Raw genomic sequence first — 23,325 nt, forward strand, 5'->3', positions numbered from 1 at the left:
AAGAATCGGAAAATAATTTGTTTTTCAAATCTAGGACATAAATGATGTTGTTGAGGTGTATATTTTCTCCACTTTCCAACTTCAATGTTGTAGATCCAAGGCCCATGACTACACAATTGTTGTTGTCTCCTAGCTCCATTGCATGTGATGTTGGTTCCCTTAATAGAGTATGAAGTTGCCCACTTTCTCCCGTCATAAGTCTTGAGGATCCACTATCAATTATCCATGTATTTTCATCATCAAGAATACCTGTAAGTACAACCAAGAATCCTTCACTCTTGACTCTCCTAGATAGATTGTGAATGATCCTTCCAATCCATCTTCCTGCAATTTTTATGATATTGAGACCCATCTTAAAATAACTTTCCATAGAGGGAGTAACATTTATTTCCAATACTTCTTTTCCCTTCTTCAAATGATAGCAAACAAAGTGATCTTCAACCTTCTTCCACCTTAGCTCTAATTCCATGTTGAGAAATCAATGCTTATAGGAATTAGGGTTTGATTCCTCTTTCTTGATAATTACTTGTGAATTATGTTGGCTTCTTTTACTTCTTTATTAGTTTCTCTTTCATCAAGAAATTACCAAATTAAATTAGTCCACAAGAAAAAGAGACACAAGATGTAGGCACTCAACCAAGGAAAAACCCCTCTAAGGGGAAAACCCAGTATAACTCTTCCACTAGTAATTCAAATCAAGATGATACAATCCAAGACTCTTTAGACCTAGAAAATACCTGCTCCAATCACCAAGTCATCCCTTCCTCCTTGTGAATGACCCCTATCAAAGTCTCCAAGTGTCATCTTCCTAGTTATAGCTATAATCCATAATTTTGACCCCCAACTATAGATTTTTGGCCCCCAACAACAAAATTTCGGACTTGCAATAGATTCAGAATTTCGGACCTACTGTAGATTTAGAATTTCAACCCTAGAAACTACCCAGAAACTTGGCATGTGTGAGAGATAAATAGCCCAAGAACTCATTTTAGGTCTTCCCATCTTCTTCCTTCCTTGTCCAACTACTTTGCTCTTCTTTTCTGCTTCTTATTCTTGTAGATCGAACTTGATGAGTGAGTGTGCCAAATAATTCGAGTTGCCTCTCTATATATAGCCTTTTTGTGTGGTTGAATTTCCCTAATTTAGGCCAACTTCATGAGGACAGGTGTAATATTCCTAATTGGAATTTAATAGCTAATACCAAGAAATGGACTAAGAACAATAAATAAACTAGAACTCATACACAATAATTAAAACACCAAAATGTCCAGCAACACAATCTAAGCCATTTTATTAATTTTATGATAAAAGAGTACATAAAATGAGTTGAAGTTTTGGAACCTAGGCTTGCTATGCAAGTTATGCAAACCCCATGTAGTACAACTATGATCTGGAGGAAATATTGGCCCAAACTGGTACTATGCACTACCCAGAAAATTATTGCTATTGTTGTTGGAATGGAACTGAATATTCTGCCTTGAAGAATGCTCGAATCACCTTGAAATTGCAGCCACAGACTCCCCTCCAAAACCCCAGAAATACCCAGAAATGGTTTGGCCCAACTCCAAGCCAAAACTAAGCCCACCAAGTGATGCAGACTCCCCAGCTAACTAGTAATTCGCCTTGCTATAAGAATGAGGATTTCAGGCCCAAATATTGCCCAAAAAAATCTATAAAATTAGCCGTAGACTCCTCCCAATAAACCCACAAAAACCCAAAAAGGGTTTGGGTTGAATCGAACGTGCCCCGGTGACCCCAAGAAATGTGTATGGTTCTAACTAGCTCAAAAAACACCTTGTAGAAATAATTATTCTATACAAGGCCAATCAATTACTATAAAAATCTCCTCCAAGCCTTGCAAATCACTCCAAACCTCTTTATTTCTCCTTAGCCCGAACTTCCCAAATCTCCCTGTCAAAATGTATGCACAGTAGTTGTCCAGAAATGCTAGAAATAGATAAATTTCGCCCTCCAAAATGTAGCATTCTCGGCCTTGCAAATCACCAAAGAAAAACTCGCCCTCCCAATGTATAAATATCTGCAAATTCTTTAGCCAAACTCCACTATTTGCTAGCTTGTCTCAGCCCCTTTGAATTTCCTTCTGCACCCTACGAGAAGCACACTCCAACTGGAAATGGTTTGTAATGTAACTCCTAAAGAAGCCCTAAGATGGACTCCTTCTTACTCCCCTAGGGTGACACTCAAAGTTCACTGAAGGTAGAGGTGGAATTCTCGCTCGGAAATTCCTTGTGCTAAACAACACGGTTGTCTTGGATAAGCAGCTCAAGAGAACTAATGTTGAAATTGTAAAATGACTAAAGATTCCCCAAATGAGAGCCTTCTTTCTCTATTTATAATTGTTGGCCTCTCTCTCCCTTGGTGGCCCCCACTTTCCACTAGTTCATCCCCTTTCTTTTTCTCTCTCTTGCTCCACAAGTGTGCATTCCCTTTTTGTCTCTCTTGTGGCCCCCACTTTCCAATGAGCTGCAATCTTGCCTTTTCACCCAAGCTCCTCAAGACGAAATCATATATAAAACTTGAACTACAAAATTGTGCTATGCCTAGCACCTCCCCAATAAACTTCGTTAATCTCCTCAAATGAAAAATCAAAATTGGGGATATTACAGTCCTCCCCGCCAAAAATTGCTTGTCCTCAAGCAATGCCTGAACAAGCACCCTCTCTAGCTGTTGATCCCCATTGTTACTGCAAACTATGCCAGGGTCCCAAATACACCACTAAATCATCCCTGACATTTTCATTATCCTGTCATGAAGGAATCCCTCAATACTAGGATCCCAAGCCATCATGTCCAACGTGAAGCTCCCCTTGCTCCACTCACTATCCTGCCATGTATAAGTACCATAAGCCCTCTGCATACCATAAATGAGTAGGGAATCATGATCATGATAATGTAGCACTCTATCTAACTCCTCATGAAGCTTCCCTACTGAGTGGTCCATCTCATACACTCCAAGAGTAAACTCTTGAAGATACCACCCAATCCCTGTAGAGATAAAGTCTCGCTCACATGAGCTTCCCTTGATATCTTCCTGTTGATGCCCCTACCATGCTGATGAAGTCCCCCACACCATCAGCGAATCATTGAATCCCAATGGAAGATCTGAATGATCTCTCCCTATAGAAATCGGTTCATCCCCAAGGGTAGTTGTACTGCCAAATCCTATGATGCCCGGATCCCATGCTAGTCTAAAATGGGTTCCACCATGTTGTCGCTGTGCAACTCTAACCATGATAATCTACCCATCATGTGCAAGTTGTATCCTCCTCTCCTGGGACCTAATGGAAAAATATCTATAGAGCCCCAATGCATCTGGCCTAGGAATCTCCACGATGTCATGACCTACCCATCCAACACTCACCCTGATCCGTAGCAGCAACAAGGAAAACCAACCTTGCCATGTAACAAAGGCTTCAACACTCCCCCACATGTCAAACCAAGTGTGAGTTGGGTTATCCTCTGTCCTGATCCCACTCATCACAAAATAGAGTGTCCCATCAACCAACCAACTCCCTGGATTCCATAGCCAAAATGGTTGTAGCATAGTCCTAATAGCTGTTGGCACCAACCTCTACCACGTCTCAAGTCCCTGCATGCAATCAATATATGGACTCCCTACATCATGAACCAATCTAGTGTGTGTGAAATTTCCTTTCGTCGACCATACCATGTATTGGGATCTGTCATCCTGCCTCCTGAAAGTGCTCCCAAATCCTGCTTGGAGTCTAAACATTCGTCTGGAAGTAAGGTCCACCAATGGTTGTAGATGCTGATGAGACACCTCATAATGTCTTACCAAAAGGGGGTCATGCATCTCCCTGGGTGTGGGCTCAAGGGTGGTGCAAGTGTTACCTTTATAGAATATAATACCACCCCCAAGCATGCATCCACTAACTCGCGCCCTGACCATATGCCATAGCTGGACAGCCTCTCTCCTGATGCACCGTGTCCCTCCAACTGTATTAGACCATCCTCCAGGGTCCTATTGCTCATGACATGAGCATCAAGAGACGATATCCAAGTCCCCTGTGTCAGTGTGAAATGTTGGAAAATGAAAAATGGAAGCTCGGTCGACCCTGTCATCAATGTGCTCTCCAAATCTGAGTGTGCGAAACCCAATGGTGTGTCTAATGCCCTCATTAGGAGATCTCTCTGGCAGAAACACTTCAAAAACCTGTCGTGCATCATCATCCTCTACTGCACTCAAATACGTACCCCTACACTCCTCTGCATAGCATTGAACTCCATGGCACAACTCTATGCACAACTGGATACAAAAACTCAATGCCATGCCACCATGTACCATAGGGCATCCCATATGTGCCCATGCATCCACCACTCTGCTAGTACACCCACCATGATGTGATCTACACCTCCTCATTTGCCCAAGTACACCTATGTGGTCCAACTCCTCACATGCAATTGGGAATAATGCTACCATGTCAAACCTCAATAGCTCTAGTGCCCAATACATCAATGAGAGAGCATTGTCTCCATATGATGCCCTGTTTGGTGGCCTGAAAATGCCACCTCCTCCTACCAACTCCTACCAGAGTAGTCTAATCATCCTACAATCCCATGTCAACCCAACATGCCATGACAACTCATGAAACCTTCCTGATCCTCTGTCAATCCATCCTATCACTAGTGTTGTCAAGAACTCTAAAGGGGATATGAAAAGGTGTGTGCATCCAACCACCGAGTCCATCATGCAACTACTACCATCACCTATCGACTCCACAATGTGATGGAGAATCCCACCTGGATCCCAACAACAGTTTGGCTCTCGAGCCCCTCTGGTAATCCACAACCTCTGCTAAACTATGGCCATGGATGCATCTAACTTCCTAGCCAACTCCACTGGTTACCAACTCAATATTTTTCGCCATCCAACCCTAAGAGAGAGATCAAATGCATGAAAAACCATACACGGAATGTGTCCTCCATTGTGCGAATATTGCACCCTATGCAGCTCGTGTCGCCCCATCTCACTATTCAGGAAAATCCATGTATTTTGCCTAGGTAACGCGGCCTCTCTCTCACTAACATGCAGAGGTGGCCCAATAATGCCGCAAGCCTCATCGATGTATGCCTGAAAGGGACTATCATCTGAAAGTATGACATCCATGTTGGCTTCCGATGCATCTAACTGCTCCTCATCGATGGCCGACTCTAAGGATGGATGCTCATCCTCCTCCACCATGGGCTCAACATGAGCCACTAACTGTCCCTCCAAAGATAGCTCATCATGCATAACAATTGGTAGCTACCATTTGGAAACTCTATCATAGATGCCTCTATACATATCGACTCCTCATCAATGGTGGATATGTCTCCTGGAACCTCATCAACCTCTTGTGTGTTGTTATCACCTGAAAACTAAAACATGGCCATGGACACCTCATCAATGGATCCCTCAACAATGGACAACATATCATCCATGGGTGGCTTCTCATCAACAAATGCCCCACTGAGTGTATGCTCTACTCTTTCCATTAGGGTGACAACTGGAGCTACTGAAGGGATCTCCAACAAGGGTGACTCATGCGTCACATTGGACACATCGACATGCTCCTCACACTCCTATGTGCCCACAATCTCATGCTCAACCTCCTCCTCAGGCTTCTGATATCTAAAGCCAGGTCTCCACCAACAAAAGTGCCTCTCGGTCTCATCCTCTAATTGTCCTCCTCTATGCTCCTCAAATGAGAAAGCCCTCCTAATCCTAGGATCCAACACCTCACACTCATCAATCCTATCCATGGAGGGCCTCATCAAATCTACAAAGGTGTCTGGTTCCCTCTCCTTCTTCGGTTCACCCAGAAAATGAGGCATGGTAGGTTGGCTGGGCTAGCCATGGGTATTGTTCTGCTGAACTGAGTGTGCATGTGTGTGGCTTCTTTGTTGGTTATGTCTCAACGTCCCCATCATTTGTTGCATCCTCTCTAGGACTTGTTGGTTTTTCCTCCTCAACAATCGGTTCTCCCTCATCAACTCCTCCATGATCCCTTTTGTACTCTTCTCTTTCAGTGTCATCAGAGTGCCCATAAATTCACTAGTCACTATGAATGCATGGCCAAATCCTCCATGATCTTGCTGGCTCCCCCACAGCTGGCCAAGATCATGCTCTGATACCACTGTAATATTCCTAATTGGAATTTAACAGCTAATACCAAGCAATGGACTAAGAACAATAAATAAATTGGAACTCATACACAATAATTAAAACACCAAAATGTCCAGCAACACAATCTAAGCCATTTTATTAATTTTATGATAAAAGAGTACATAAAATGAGTTGAAGTTTTGGAACCTGGGCTTGCTATGCAAGTTATGCAAACCCCATGTAGTACAACTATGATCTGGAGGAAATATTGGCCCAAACTAGTATTGTGCACTACCCATAAAGTCACTGCTATTGTTGTTGGACTGGAACTAAAGATTCTACCCTGAATAATTCTTGGATCACCTTGAAATTTCAGCCACAGACTCCCCTCCAAAACCCCAGAAATACTCAGAAATGGTTTGGCCCAACTTCAAGCCAAAACTGAGCCCACCAAGTGATGCAGACTCCCCAGCGAACAATTCGCCCTCCTATAAGAATGAGGATTTCAGGCCTGAATATTGCCTCTATAAAATTCGTTGCAGAATCCTCTTAATAAACCCACAAAAATCCAGAAAGGGTTCAGGCTGAATCCAACGTGCCCCTGTGACCCCAAGAAATGTGTATGGTTCTAACTAGTTGGAAAAACGCCTTGTAGAAATAATTATGCTATACAAGGCCAATCAATTACTATAAAAATCTCCTCCAAGCCCTGCAAATCACTCCAAGCCTCTTTATTTCTCCTTAGCCCGAACTTCCCAAATCTCCCTATCAAAATGTATGTGCAGTAGCTGTCCAGAAACATCAGAAATATATAAATTTGGCCCTCCAAAATGTAGCACTCTCAGCCCTGCAAATCACCAAAGAAAAACTCGCCCTCCCAATGGATAAATCTCTGCAAATTTTTCAACCAAACTCCACTATTTGCTAGCTTCTCTCAGCCCCTTCGAATTTCCTTTTGCACCCTAAGAGAAGCACACTCCATCTAGAAATAGTCTACTTTGTAGCTCCTAGAGAAGCCCTGAGATGGACTCTTTCTTACTCCCCTAGGGTGACACTCGAAGTTCACCGAAGGTAGAGGTGGAATTCCTGCTCGGAAATTCCTTGTTCTAAACAACACGGTTGTCTTGGCTAAGTAGCTCAAGAGAACTAATATGTTGAAATTGTAAACTGACTAAAGATTCCCAAAATGAGAGCCTCCTTTCTCTATTTATAATTGTTGGCCTCTCTCTCCCTTGGTGGCCCCCACTCTCCACTAGTTCATCCCCTTTCTTTTTCTCTCTCTTTCTCCATAAGTGTGCATTGCCTTTTTGTCTCTCTTATGGCCCCCACTTGCCAATGAGTTGTAATCTTGCCTTTTCACCTAAGCTCCTTAAGCGGAAATCATATCTGAAACTCGAACTACAAAATTGTCTTATGCCTAGCACCTCCCCAATAAACTTCGTTAATCTCCTCAAATGAAAAATCAAAATTCGAGATATTACAATGGGGTTGACTTGGTGCGAAAGTGAAAATGACCTTTTTGACTCAAAAATAATTATTTTTACGTGATACAAAAGCCTAAGAAGGGTCTAATAAAAGTGACAATGACTCTATTGACTTAAGACAAAACCTAAGAGCCTTTAATGGAGGTTTTGACCTAGAACATTGATCCAATCATGAAACCCATGCTTTAATAAGTCATCTTCTTTAATACTAAAATTTCTTTTGACAAATACAATTATGAAGACTAGCACTAGTTACATTCTTCAACATCTTGCGCCTGCTCTCCTTTCCTCTCGATTTCTCCTTCTCCTCCCCCCTTCCCACGATCTGTTGTTTTCCGTTTTTGTATAGTCTTTCCCTATGTCCATATTGTGGAATCATCCACACGGAATGATAAACCCCCATTGTTTGCCTCATCATTTTGTTTTGACTGTCTAGTGGTGGGGTGTGATATCATACCGACACACCCACTCCTTTACTTGTGTAACTAATGATGAAGAGCTCTACTACTTTTGTTTAGGTCCAGTCACATCCAATAATTACCTATCAAATAACTGACCCCCAAGCGTTTTAACGACCCCAATGTTTTATCAAACGGTATGGGTCATGGTTATTCATGCAAGAAAAGTAGGCGAACATGCTTTAGGAAAAGATAAGTGAGCAAGCAAGCCCCCCCCCTCAAACCAAGGATCTGTAAGGTGGTCCAACCCTTAGTTGTTAATTAAATAATAATATTAGTAATATGTTAAATTAGAGATCCAACCATTCACGGTCCTCTAATGTTGGTATTACAATCACAATCATTATCACAATAAGCAGGGGTAGCATAGGGGTGTTACATAATCAATATAAAACCACTCATTGAATTCCTACCCATATTTGAACTAGAAGATGTGCATCTTTGGTTTCTAGGGAAAAACAAAAAAGGAGAACATTGGTTGTACCAATAAGTTTATAATAAAGAAATTGTGGTTTAATCCCTTCTATCTTGAGAAAGAAAGAAACTTAACATAGGTGATAAGGCCCAAGTATAACTAGATATGGATAGGAAGAAGGGGTACTAGAAACCATAACAGTCATACTAACTACTTCAACCAAGACAAGGCTACTTATGGGAACATTCATTAGGAATTCAACCAAACCATTGAGAAAGGATGATTAACAACACTTCAAGGTTTTAGGACAGATTTTCAACAACAAATACATCAACCTCAAACCCAAATTGAAGAGAATGATTAGAAAATAAAGGACCTAGAGTAAGTTATGGAGAATATTTTGAACATCACCAAGAAATCCTTCTCATTTCTCTAAGATTTAAAGGAGTGATCCATGGTAGATGAGTTCAAACAAATATCTAAGTTGCATGACAACATATAGAAAAGCTTGATAAAGCATTAGAACAAATGAAGGGAATCACCACAAAGTTGCAGGTGACTTGGCAAGAACAAGTAGTAAAACTTTATCACTTATTAAAGTCTACTTGGTTATCAAAGACTCACCGTAAGGATGCCATGGAGGGGGGATTAAAGTCCCAAAGGAAACTAGAAGAGAATAGTTAACTACAAAAGAAATTATAGAAAGTGAAACCTTACAAATACCTAGCAACATTCTCAGTATTGAAGAAGGCATTTCTAGGCAAGAATCGACAAGTTAAATATTTTGGAGCAGGATTAGGGATTCAAAGAACCTCCAATAGAGTTCATTGCCAAAAAAATATTGGGGTAGTTCACACAAGGATGAATCAAAAAGCTTGTCTCAACTAAATAAGGATAGATAAAACTAGTCAATGTAATAGATGAACTAGATGATTTGATCATCTAGTCCTACAACTTGATGGAGGAAAAGTTGAGAAACAAACAATTGAAAGAGAAAGTGGCATGCAAAGAAGAATTGTTCATAGCTAAAAGCAAAGGACCCTAATGAAGCCAAGGTACATCCAATAGAGACTTTACTTCTAAAATCAATAATTTTATTCAAACATGTCAACATAGTGACTAGGAAGTTTCCAAACCTTCAAGGTTAGATAATTGTTGGGTCTAAATACAACCCAAATTTTCAATTAATTCCATATTTCTTGAGAAAATATTTATACATATTAAATTAGAATTCGATTTTGAATTAATTAAACATACCTACTAAAGGAGCATTAATCAACGTTGATCATACCACTTGACCCCTGGCTATAACTGAGAGGCTTAGGAAAGAGATAAATTACCCTCCTTTTCAATAATCACATGACGCCTCAAATTTTGGTAATTCTTTCTTTTGGTGGGCTAATTTTCATAGTATCATCAACCATAATGCTTATGAAGACAAAAATTAGTTATGTTCTTTTGTTACCTATGTTACCCCATTATAATGGCCTAGAAAACCCTACTAATATCTATTAAAAATATATAGAAGACTAATGCTCCTCCTCTACTAAGAGCAAGCAAAGGAAAGACAAGCAATAACAACATCACCTCATTTTACACTACCTATTCCCCTAGCAATCATTCTACGTAGTGTCACGACCATCTCAATTACCAAATTGAATTTTATTATTAAAATTAAATAACTTACTTTCTTATAAATACTAAATAGATTCTCTCTTGTTTGTGAAAAAACCTTTTTATTATTATTAAATTTCTCTCTATAGTCATTATATGTGTTTTGTGAAAAATATAATTGAATGTTAACATAATATTTATATTTTTAAAGTAATTTCATGGAAAATGTTATTTATATAATATTTTGATTTAGTATTACCAACATAGATCCATCTTAACTCTATATCTACCAAGCTTAAAGAGGGATCAAATTTCTCAAGGTGCAAACCTTTTTTTTTAATGCAAAACTTGAGAAAAGGTTTCCACCGCAAAAGATTTAATCTCTCTAAGTGCTTGATAGATCTAGACTTAAGATGGATAAAAACTAGTGTGTGTGTGTGTGTGTGTGTGTATATATATATATATATATATATATATATGATGATGATGATGATGATGATGATGATTAACGTCCACTAAGACCAATGCGGTCTATCAGACCTTAAGAGGAAGAAGAATCTAATTGTAATTCTTTAGAATATTGTTTCGCTACTTAACAAGAAGGGAAAGAAGCACACCAAGATCACTATAGTTGGGCTAAATTAATAAGTCAAAAAGACTGGAAGTGTGGCAGATGTTAGACAAATGAGAGCGGATGTGAGTAAGGGTCGGACGATCTAAAAGAAAGTGTTTTTCATCATCCACTCTCATAGTATCGCAAAGCATACAAATTTATCGTCCCAGTGAGTCTTGGGAGTAGACCACTACTCGATTTTACTTCGAAGCTCTTGAGAATTAGTTCTAATCTTAATGTTGTTCATATTTTTCTTTGAGTTGGTCAAAACAAAAAGATAATTATGGTTCTCAAGGGTGGAGTTGATCACATCCTTATAATATCTTAGCTTCCTTTACCCTCTAGCTCCTTATCATCCCATAACTTATCCTTAAATTTGGAGGTGATTCTATCTTAGACATTATCCTTGCTTCCCAATATGATCTCCTCATTTACCCTCCAATCGCTGAGCCAAGGTTGGGCATCCTTATGACACCCATGCTTGAGGCGAAGGTGGGGGTTTTGACTAAAGTTAGAAGCAATTTTAGGAAGCCTATTAGAGTCCATGTTGTAAAGCTTCTTCTTATACATTAGATATTTAAACATAGCTCTACTTTCAATAGGGGAGAGGCCAACTTCGATCAAGAGGATAGGATGGGGGTAATTCCCTTGATCTTTAGAATGTAGGTTATGAATTGCTTTTGAATCATCTTAATCTTTCTCCACGACTCTCTAGACATACTACAACCCTGGACTTCACAACCATATAGGACAACAAGGGTGACGAGGGTCTCAAAGATGAACATTTTTTTACTCCAAATACAAAGATTGGTCGCCTTACAATTGTTTTCAAGCGCATAATAAGCTTTCCAACCTCCAATTATCATTTTCTCAATATTATAGTTTCAATTGAGCTGATAAGGAATGCCAATACCCAAATATCTATAAGAAGAGGTCTGATCCAAGCAATTGTTATCATAGATGAAATTTTCATGTGTGATAGTTTTGGATTTAATTATCATGATTTTAATATTATCGGTATTAACCATCATATACATCTTGGAAGAATAGTCATGAAGAATCTTAAGTTGCTTGTCCAGGTCCTCATAGCTTCTAGCAAGAAGAACAATATCATCGGCTTAGAGGAGAAGAGTAATGGTAATACAAGCAAACTCGGTTCTTTTACACCTGCGATCTCTAAACACTCCTCTAACTTATATATATATAATTCACAAAACTATAGATGGTCAAACCAAACAAATTTTAATTTTAATTTTATTTTATTTTTATTTTTATATGAGCAAATTAAAATATTTAGATAACCAGACATTACAATATTTCTTGGCAACTCAAAACAATTAGAATGGGCTCCCGAGTGACTTGAGTGATTGGATTTCACAACTATCTACTTCACATGCGCATTTGAGTCCATCTATGATTAATCTCAACGAATCTATATATTTATATATTTGAGTCCATCTATGATTGATCTCAACGAATCTTTATATTTGTATAAATATATGTATTATCCTATCATTATTATACAATATTTCAAGCTCTTTTTCAAAGCCTAAATTACAGCAGCGATTCGAAATCTCTGATAAGTCTTCATATAGAACACGCATGGCTCTCGGACTCGGATAACAGGGTGAGACTCTGGGTATGCCCAGCAGAGAGAGCCAGATGGGTAATAAGAGATCACATGGTTGGTCTACATATAAAACATCCAAACTATTTTACTCGCAACAACGAAAACCAGACAATGATGAAATTCCAGTGCATACTTTTACTGGCCCTCTAATCAGTTGTTGGATGTAGGTGTACTTGGACCCTCCCCAATGTTAGACATTCGTGGACTGAAGATCTTCTGCGGGTGTCTTTCACCGGTTGCAGGGCTACATTTTCTGGGGCTACTTTGTCTCAGTTCAGTTATTCGCGGGCTGAAAGCTTGTTGTTTGGTTTCGCCAGTCCATGGAGATGATGCATGTTTGCCTTCTCTTGACTGTGGATGGTGTTGACTTGAAAAAGAAATCCGTGGGCTAAAAGGGTTTCTGGCTTCAGCTGCGTCACTGGAACTAGATATTCTTGGACTGTAAATGTGTTTAACCTCACCTCGGCTTCTAGTGATTACCCCATCAAAAATCTCAGCATCATCTGCTTTTCCAACTCCTGGTCCTTTCCCAAGCCCATGAGCTTCAGATTCCTAGAAAACAAAAAAGTTATCAGCTTTTCAATTTAGTTTAACATTAAATCATGTATCAAAATGACAATAAGCACTTACCTTTAATGCTATGTTATATGGTAATCCTGTAGCCTCTTCATACTCTGCCGCATCCAATTCCTGAAGGTGTGCTCCCTTGAAAAACTTGGGAAGGACATATTGTCTTGCAGGAACTAGGAGCATTATAAGCAGCGGGAAAAGAACACCAGCTATTGGAATCCATGTAATCCCAAAACAGACCAGCAAATAGCATGTCTGGAAAACTGTGAACATGACAATGATTTTGAAAGGCACAGTCTCAACAAATGAAGCATGAGACTGCTCAAGAACTCTGTGACAAATATTCAAAATAGAAAATTGATCAAGTTCAATGCTACAAATTGCATTTTAAAATTATCATATTTGGATTTGCTGCATCCAGCGATAGTTGCAAGAGGTTTTGAAAGCGAAACCAAGGGTTTAAGAGTATGATGTGAAAATGTCCATACTTGTATCTACGGCTTGGAGCAGTAAGGAGTAGTAGTATCCTTTCCCAAAATTGATTGCCAGGCAAGCTTTCTATTGCCATGAATGCAAAATAACCCCAAAGCACTGAAGTAGGAATCATTTTAAGAAAGGGCATAGCTGCAACACAGGAACCGACCATCATGGATTGCAACAAGTTACTGAAGCGTTGTTCTTTGACCTCAACTGGAAGTAGGTTATCAATGTCCTTCTCTGGATCAAAAATTGATTCGTCAACCGGGGCATCTAAATTCCCAATAGATGCAGCTAATTGAAGGGTGCCCTGTTCAAGTTCTTTCAGTGCCTGCCCAAAAGCCAAAAACACATTCAAAATTGAATGAGAAAGAACCGGGAAAGTTTCGGTTCCGATTAAGAAAAACTTACAACTTTTTAAACATCCAAAAGCATTGTTAACTTACTAGTGTCGGAGGTGGCTGGTAAACCAATGGAGTTTGCATTTGCTGATATGTTTCTTGCATGTTTCCATACAATTGCCCTAAGCTTGAATTTTGTTTAATGTTTTTCTTAGCAGTCTTTACCAATCTATCACGGACCAACTGTAACAAGTATAATTGATCAAATATCACATTCTTAATCATCCTTACATCTTTACAAGCATAAAACTCAAAATCTGTGTTGTAATTGAAAGGTACCTGGTGTTTCAAAGTAGCTAAGCTTTTTGTGTGCATTGGAGACTGGGGTATGACACCATTTGAAGGAGGTATGCCCAAAAGACCACAAATAATAACCTGCCCAAGAATATGTTGAATCTCAAAAGACCTTAACACCTTTGTATTACTGATGCAACTAAAAATTTGTCTGACAAAATATATAAGTATCTCATAGTTATAACCGTTACCAAAATTTATTCTACAATACAGTCCTGATTTTGCTTACCAAGAAGCCCAAAAGAAGCAGATCATAATGGAAAGAAGGTGGTTTTCTCAAGTTGAATTCCTTTTGCTGAGCAAGTTGAGATGCCACGCTGTGGTCGAAATAGTAGAGGACAGCAATCATTGTGGCCGGAATAAATGCACCGACAATATATATCAATGGCACATCCCGCATATCCTAAATGGAGAAATAAAGTTTGAAATTAGTGCACAAAACTGGAAGAACTCAAGCTTTGGGGAAAATACCAAAATTAGTAAAATGTAGATAGTCATATATTCATCATAGTGAAAATACATCTAACTTGATTAGTAGCTCCTGTAATGTGGTCTACGTTTTATAGGGAATGATATATTTACCTTGATTACTGTCCAGTTGTCATAAGCACCAGGTGACCATGGATTTGGGCTATACAGGCGCCTGGGAATTCCATCTGGAACATGACCTGCCGGTATATATGACACTCCAGTCCAAACAAGTACCATCAAAGGAACTCCATAATCCGCGATAAGACCTCGTAGCCAACCTGTCATATAAATACATCACGGGGGTCAATTTAAGAAACAAACAGAAAATCTACGAAAGATTCAAGCCTGCTCGTCAATAAACAGCTGGAATCCATGGTACTAATCAACCCTTTGATGGCTCTTTAGACCAAAGTTTATGGACTTAATAGGTGCTAGAATTTCTCAGTGTAAAAAGGTTTATTGAGATCCTTCTTGTTCCTTATTATGACTGTACTTGAAATAAAAAACTTGTCATTTTTCATAGATGAGTCCAGATAACCTGGCTATTAGACGTCTTAGCTGTTATCTATCTTGCAGTTATGGAACGTCAATAAGGAAAAGAAAAATCCAGAGTCATCATAATGCAGAATAAAAAAAGTAGAGAACAGCTTTATTGAATGAATAGGAGACGATTAGCCCCAGATATGCATGTTCCTACTGTAAGTACCTGTTCCATAACGCCATGATCTTGCCGTACGGCTCTTCAGTCCACTAAATAGAAGGCCAAATGAGAGGACCAATGCAAACATTCCATTTCCAAAGCGCCAAGGACTGGTCAATTGTTCAAGAGTTGCATTGTTCTTGTTTGAAACCCGAAATTCATCCACAGCACCCTGGAGGCAGTTGTTCCATGCAATGCTTTAGTGCACCTCCAAAACGTAATTTGGTTTTGTCGAATATCTGTTTCTGATATTTATTTTTGTCCTACTTATTTTGAAGTTTTGTAATATTTTACCAACATCTTGCCCTCATCAGGGCTTGGAAAATATGTAGTTATTACCGGCAATCATTTCAGATGTGGTTATGGATGTTTCACATTTAGGAAAACAAAAGGAGAATTGTTATAAAGGATAGAATGAGCTCATCAATGCCATTTTATGGCAAGTGAACATTTTAACAAAATCATACCCGGATAGCCTGTTGTATAAACAATATAGCAATGAGCATTCCAAATAGTTCTCCAGCTATCCTCGTAAATCTGTTGATAATTGAGCATGCCCCCAGAATGGCCAGCAAGATTAACAAGAATGACGTCCATATGCATACCCTGTGTGTAACAAGCAGAGAATTGGTAGTTACTCCAATTGAATGCATGCTTCTTTGTATAAAATCTCCAGTATCGTTCATTAATAACTAAATAAAATATATCATACTGTCTTGTACCGACATATATTATACTATTGCAAAAGGGAATAAATTTGTGAAAGATCACAGATGGTGATAATATTTCAAGTACATACCAGCCTGTCCAAGCCAAGAACAATTTTGGGCCTAAATCTTCTCTATCTTTAGCAAAGTTGTACATGAATGTATACATAAGCACAGTTGGTTCAGCCACCCCAAGAATTAGCAGAGGTTGACCTCCAATAAGAGAATGAATGATGCCACATATTGCAGTGGATGACAACGTCTGAACTGCAGTAAAGATTCCATCTGCGGCACATTTTATTTGTTAATTTTCAATACCATGTATTACTAAAGCATCTGGCAAGATGATAGAGGAGAACATTAACACCTAATTGTATTTGCTATCCTTTTCCAAACTTTCTTTCTAAGCACATTGACCTTCTAAAGTGATTGTCTATCTTTATAATGAAATGTGTTCGAAATGTTTCACTGGATCGATGCTTATAATCCTTCACGGAACTCCTATGTCTGTCATAAAACTACTGAAGATCTGCCTACAATGAAGACTGGTTAGTAAATACAATTAGATCGTGAAAGCTTTCCCTTCCTCATACTCCTGCTTAGTCATTATCAGAAAGACAGACTCAAATTAGAGAGCGTCAAAAGAAGATCAACTTACTTGTGTTTCTGTCCAGTTGTTCTCCAAAAGAAATTACTGGAATAGCAGAAGCAAAGAATATGTATGTTGTGGGAGCAAGGATCCTGTTCAAGCACCATTATTCCATCACTTTTTTAGATCATATAACACAATTCATCTGCATAAAGTGTGTTGGAGTTTGGACATGCTGGATATATATCTAGCAAATGAATTTAAGGAACAAATGGAAATATTTATAAAAATATCCAAATACTGTAGAACTTAGCAGTAATCAAATAAAGAAGAGGAGTCAATAATGCTCAAAATGCCAAACTGTTTAGACTCAATTAATATCGTTCCATGATCATTATAATTAGCTCGTGTTGAACTAAATACCTGAATCCTGCATTGAAACCACCGGTCCAGTCCTGTTTGTAACAGAGCAACCTTCCCTTCAGGTCATTCTTGATTCCTTGGAATGGCACAAAAGTCTCCTCCATGACAAAAAGCGACTGGTGAAAAGTTGCACAGGATTGTTGGATAATCGCCTTTGAAGTCTAAAACGTTGAATGAGAAGCGCAAAGCAAAGTCTGCACAAAAAGCATACGGAAGTAGACCGCGCTTTGTATTCGCAGGGTTTAATGTCCGGAATAATAACGAAAACTTATGGATATCCACTATTCATGGTGACAGATCTGAACGTTCACGACGGCCAATGCAAAGAAAAAAAGAATAGAGCTATGGATGTCGGGTATTGACAGATCTGAACGTTCACGACAGCCAATGCAAAGAAAAAAAGAACAGAGCTATGGAAGTCGAGCATTTGTGATGGCGGGGCTAACTTACCATGAGATATTTACTTCGACAGTATCTCTAAATTTGATAATTTGAAACAAAAAGATGCAAAGCTGGTCATCTGAGCTCTAAGAAAGATTATAAAAGAAAATCATAAAGCTTCGAACTCGTGTTCCAGCTTTAGCAGAAAACAATGGCGGGAAAAACGAGGGAGTTAGCGTGAGCCGAGAAAATTGAAGTCCATATTTGACGACAAAGACTAGGATTTCTTGCCGTACAAGTTTACACAACAACTAAAACGCAGATGCTAGCGGCACAGTACTGATTATTCCTAGACATCAAAAGAAAACCTTGCAAAGGCCTCCATTACAGAATTTCATAGAGAAAATAATCGCCGATGCATTTCCCTTAATGCAAACTGCAGCATTTATGGCAAAGAGAAAGAATACGCCATGCTGCTAATATGAAATTTAACTGTTCTTTAAAGCTTGCGTGCGAAGCTTTGTTCAACAAAAAAAGACTGGTGAATTGCTGGAGCGCGATGATTTTATTCCTAAATATGCCATAACCGAAGGAAGTAGTTGGATTACATGTTATATTCTGACACAATAAAACGAAAACGCTGTCACAACTCGAAAAGATTTCTAGCAGCTCTCGACTAGGACTTCACTTCACAACCACGAATGAGCAAGGAAGCTCTATTGACAAAATTATATATAGACGGAAAGTTGCAGAGGCAGAGATTCTCATGAATAAATAATAAAATGTATGGCTGTCTGCTTCCGAGGTCCATCTTATCTGTCTTTTCACCTGAAGTAGGACTCTGAAAAGCAGAAACTTTGGGATATACAGAATATAATGTGGAAACGTCAATTTTGTTTTGCTATTTAGGTTCGAAAATGTTAGAATTACAGTAAACATTCTAATTTGTCGGCCGTCAAAACTGTTTCTGATCCATTAAAAGCCATTTCCATTTCATACTTAAAACAAACACAGTAAAATGAAAATGCATCTCACCTCCGTAGCAGCAGTAGCAATGGCGATTTGTTAGCATATTTTCGACCTGTAAAGACCGCCGAGCACAATGTGTTCAGTAATGGAGGGTCCGTTGAACAGGCTTGCTTACTATATTTAGAAGATGAAGTACGCCGCGTTTAGAGTGTGTTAAAGAAAAGCCATGATTTTTTAACTCCTTTACAAATTTAATATTCTCCTTCTTTACAAATTTAATATTCTCCTTCTCGTCCCTTCGATCCTCGCCCACTAGTAACCATATTAAATGGGCTTAATTTAACTATGTGATGTTGTGGTTTTCTTTTACGGTTATTGCTTGGTTGGTTTTACCTGAAATTTATTTTAATTTGGTCGGAATCCTAAGTTTGTTGTATTTATATAGTTGAAGTGTTTCATAAAAAAATTAAGAGATTGAATTCAAGTATAATTTAAATAGTAAAAGTTAAAAGTTATTATTAAAGTTTAGAAAAAATATTATTAAATAAAACATATATATATATATTTAAAAAGAAGTAAAAAATAAACAATATGATTTTTTTTGTAAATCAAGATTTTATTCATTTAAAAAAAAGAGTATATTAGTAGTGGAGTACAGGTAGTCTCACTCTGATCAGGTTTGTTGACTACTATTGTCAGCTTATGACAAGGAAACAGAAAAAATATCAAGAGACAGTCCACAACTTGAGAGGCCAGAAACACCAGTAAACAAACAAAACAAGTAAAACACATGTAACCATGCTAGTCATCAGAGGTGATGGAGGCTCGGTTGTCCAGAGTTGTTCCTGAAGGAGGAGGAGGAGGACGGAAGGAGCATCGAACATGCTCTTCGAAATGGGCCATCCAAGCCTCCAACTTTTCTACTTTCTCGAATAAGATGTTCTGGCCCCGCCGGACCACCACTACACGCTCTCGGACATGGCACTGAAAATAGTGCATTTTGTTCAAAGTAACCATTAGCTCAGTGTGTTCCTCTTGCCTCACCCACTTTGAGGCTTATAGGTGTTCAAGAACTGATTAAAGCAAATCCTGACAACGCTCAACACAATAGGTCTATTGCTACCCACGTCACACATGACGAGCCATCCCCTATCTCCCCGAACCGTTGTGATAAGTCAACCCACCACGTTGCTGACCCTGTAGTGTGCAACCCCCACGTCCAGTTATCGAGCCACCCCGACTGCTACCACTACAAAATTCAGAACCCACTCGACCAGAGCAGCCCACCCTACCACCACCTCGACCACCAGGGACTGCCTTACCCAAGGGACCACCTTTGTTACCTCCTCGCCTGGAGATATTGGGATGGGACACCAATTCCAATGGTGAGAAACTGTCACCACCCATAGAGCTACCTGAATTGGGCTTAATTGGGACGAGGAGCGTGCCAAACAGGGGACCAAACGCATGATGATCAACCCGACATCACAGGGATGAACAGAGTCTGACCAATGACGAGCTTTCCAAATCGTAACTATCGCTGAGGAAAAACACACCACCCCCATCGGCGTGACCACCGCCAGGCAATCTAGAATGAACGTAGAGGACCACAATTTTACCATAGCCATGTGAAATTCACCATCTCGCTCTGTGGGAAGAACCCACATAAACCAGACAACCCACCAATGTATCTACTCCACAAACACTGCCAAGCTCGACAAGACCCCGAGAAAGGACCGTTAGAAGTCGCGTATCCAATTCCACTCCAGCACGAAGGCGATAACACTAGATCCTAGCAGGAATGACAAAGCACCACCATAATCAAATAACCGGGTCTTTCCCTATGCGCAAAAACCTTAAATCGAGAACCAAACTGGCAATTGACAAGAATGCACATCCGTAAGCAAAGGAGGGGACGCTGACGACTCAGACGCCACCTCTCTTAGACAGGGTGCCCATGAAAACAACCACTTCCCTGCTCAGAACCCGCATTACCAATTTCATACCACATCCAAACTATGAATGTCTGATAATAGACCACACCATCCTCCATAAATTTCCAACAAACACCACCTCCTGCGAAATCCAAGACGTAATAAAATCTCACTCAAGGTTCAATATATGCTCCCGTACACAAGGTGCATGGAGAGGATAGGAAAGCCGGTCCTCGCACTTACGACCACATACCCCTCATAAATGCCCACACATTCCTTTAGAAATAGTATTCACTTAGTTAATCACCCCATCAAAAATATATGATTTTTTTAATATATATATATATATATATATATATGCTAAATAAAATCATTTTATTAATTTTAAAAATAAATATTTAACATTATACCATTTTGTTTAATTTCAAATATTTGAATACATTTTTAATATAAATTTTAATAAATAATATAAATTATATATATATATATATATTTCAATAAATAATATACATTTTATAATAATGTTTTAAATGTTATATAAATTTAAATATGCATCAAAATACGCAACATTTGATTATAATGTTATATATCCCAACCTAAATTACTTTTTAATGAACTATCAAAATACATACTATTCATCAAACATTTTCCAATACTTTAAAAACCTTTTTAACCTTTTAAAAGCTTTTAAAATCCTTTAATGGAACCCACAAAACACTTTGTGGGTAAAGACACGAGTGCCGTCTTAATCCACCAATGTCATTGTAAAGGAAACACTCAAACGCGAATATTTTAAAAAAGAGACCCCTTAGTGCAGATCACTTTCATATAAAGGATGATTGAACATAAAAATTTATTTAATTTTGTCTGTAATAATGAGTTGGTTTATATACGTTGACTCTGTCTATATTTTATCTTGCTATGTTTTTTTGTTTTGCCTTTTCTGGAGGAATAGTCAAAATTTTGTGAGGCCACGAACAATTCAATTCACAAGACGACGGAAGGATCTAGAAATCTCATATACCAAAAAAATTTGTTGTGCATTTCATTTACTTTTGAGGTTAATAGTTTAGGTATTAAAAATAGAAATTAGCCCAGGTAAAAATATAAAAATTTCATAAATTAAAATTATTTCAAATATTAACAACAAAATGCTTTCCATAAATTTGATTTTCCATTTTCTACTCTATTTTTTTTTTTTTTTCTATAAACATAAAATTCAAGGCTTTCAACCCTTTGTTTAAATATAAATATTTCTCTAAACATAAAATTTAGGGCTTTCAACCCTTTGTTTAAATATAATTATTTAATTACAAGTTTAGTTAGGGGAAATGGAAAAAAAAAATTTAATTTTATTAAAAAATTTAAACTTTTATTTTTATTTTTATTTCTCTTTTTATTATATTTTAATTATCAATTAATTAATTTATAATTAATACGTACCAAAATAATATTAATTACGATAAATTGTTTAGATTAAATAAAAGAATAACTTTATTTTATTTTATTTGAAGATTGTTTTCACTTTACAAAATAACATTAGAAAAAGAACTCTCTATTTATGTTCTTATCAATAACACTTTAGTTAAACAATATAATGTGATTGGTTCTTTTACTAAAGTTATAAGCATGAACATCTTTATATTTGTACTCTTGTGGCTCTATTACGTAGGGATCTCTACATTTATTTTTTTAAGCTCATACATCTTTATATTCATTTTGTTGGACTTTATTATTAATTATATGTGTATATCATAGTTTTGTTACTTTCTTTTAATTTTTTGGAAATGTTTTCATCTGTGGTCGGGCTTTCTTCAAATGACATGTTTTTAAAGAAAATGAACACCTAAAAGTAAGATTTTTGTAATCTAATTCCTCGACTTAACTACATCTTCAATTCTACACATTTAAACAAACATTTTATCCACCAATAACATCAAACATTTAAAGTTGAGTAGAACTAAACTAAAAATCAAACTTAAAGGTTAATCAATTATGATAAACTATTACTTAAAAACATTCCTCACAACATACCCACAACAGAGTAAAGCACCCAACCCAACCAAAATAAAGTGAAAATGGAACATTATACATCACAATGACATCACAACACAAACACTTCTAAGTGCATTAGAACTCCACTAGATATTATATCTCGATGTACATTGCACATAAATACATATATGATGGATAATATATGCAAATTGTGGCCAAGGATGTAACAATCAATATAGACATGTAGGACATTCTTTACTTTAATTTTTGAAGTGGATGATCACATATAATATGCTTCAATCAATGTACCATGAAACATTATGAAAGGTCTATTTTTAATAATGTATTAAAGCACTCAAGTCTCTTTGTGAAGAAGGATGAATTATTTTCTTATGCATAATCATTACTTAGTTAATAATTGGGTGTTGCCTATCTTTATGAAATGTCATTTAGTCTTTAAAATATCTATTATTCTTCCCACAGGCCGACTTTCTTCTTGTTAATATGATGCTTAAAAAATTCCTGCTTAATGGAATCTATTTTGGGAAATGAAACATTAGTTGATTTTACTTTTTCAAGGGACTTTTGACATCATACACAGCATCTTTCAACAAAATATAAAATAACACAAATACTTGGTTGTCAAACACAAATAATATAATAATGACATAATTTAAAATAACATTTTTTAATAAAGAAAGTCCAACCAACTAAGAAATATTTGGAAGCATATAAAACCCTATTAAATATGATTTTAAAGCTCTAAATATATTGCATAGGACTCCAATTCGAAGCTGGCAAGGTTACATGAGATTCTTTTTGATAAATGAGATTTGTCATTTTTCATGTATTGATACAAAGGTGAAGTAACGTTTTATGGTTATCCATTTAATTTAAGTATGTAATTAATAGTTTAAGTTATTTAATGAATATGTTCGAAATATGTGCCTTTCGTTATATAATTATTATTATTTTTAAATAAATTATATATATATTTTTTAATGTTTTTAGGTAATTATAATTATATTTCTTGAAATAAAATTATATTATTAATTTAATTTTTTTATTATAAAG

General features: G+C 37.4%; 1 protein-coding gene across 2 annotated transcripts; it reads right to left on the reverse strand.

Moving 5' to 3' along the window:
* Positions 1-12,188: 12,188 nt before the first annotated feature.
* On the reverse strand, positions 12,189-18,437 carry LOC149167272 (boron transporter 1-like). Of its 2 annotated transcripts, none has more exons than XM_089432913.1 (12): positions 16,973-18,421; positions 16,619-16,701; positions 16,053-16,245; positions 15,721-15,859; positions 15,260-15,425; positions 14,665-14,831; positions 14,312-14,485; positions 14,068-14,163; positions 13,834-13,971; positions 13,399-13,718; positions 12,971-13,241; positions 12,189-12,892 (listed from the first exon to the last, which is right to left on the reverse strand). In XM_089432913.1, the coding sequence occupies exons 1-12, from the start codon at positions 17,074-17,076 to the stop codon at positions 12,491-12,493; spliced, it is 2,253 nt and encodes a 750-aa protein (XP_089289039.1). In that variant the 5' UTR covers positions 17,077-18,421; the 3' UTR covers positions 12,189-12,490. The 2 variants fall into 2 exon arrangements, with proteins under 2 accessions (XP_089289039.1, XP_089289040.1); XM_089432914.1 differs by having other exon boundaries at positions 12,755-12,892; positions 12,971-13,173; positions 16,973-18,437.
* Between the last annotated feature and the right edge of the window lie 4,888 nt (positions 18,438-23,325).

Source organism: Pinus tabuliformis, chromosome 5_1 (assembly GCF_031772625.1).
Source record: "Pinus tabuliformis cultivar Carrire ecotype Pingquan chromosome 5_1, CPIR1, whole genome shotgun sequence".
Lineage (NCBI taxonomy): Eukaryota > Viridiplantae > Streptophyta > Pinopsida > Pinales > Pinaceae > Pinus > Pinus tabuliformis.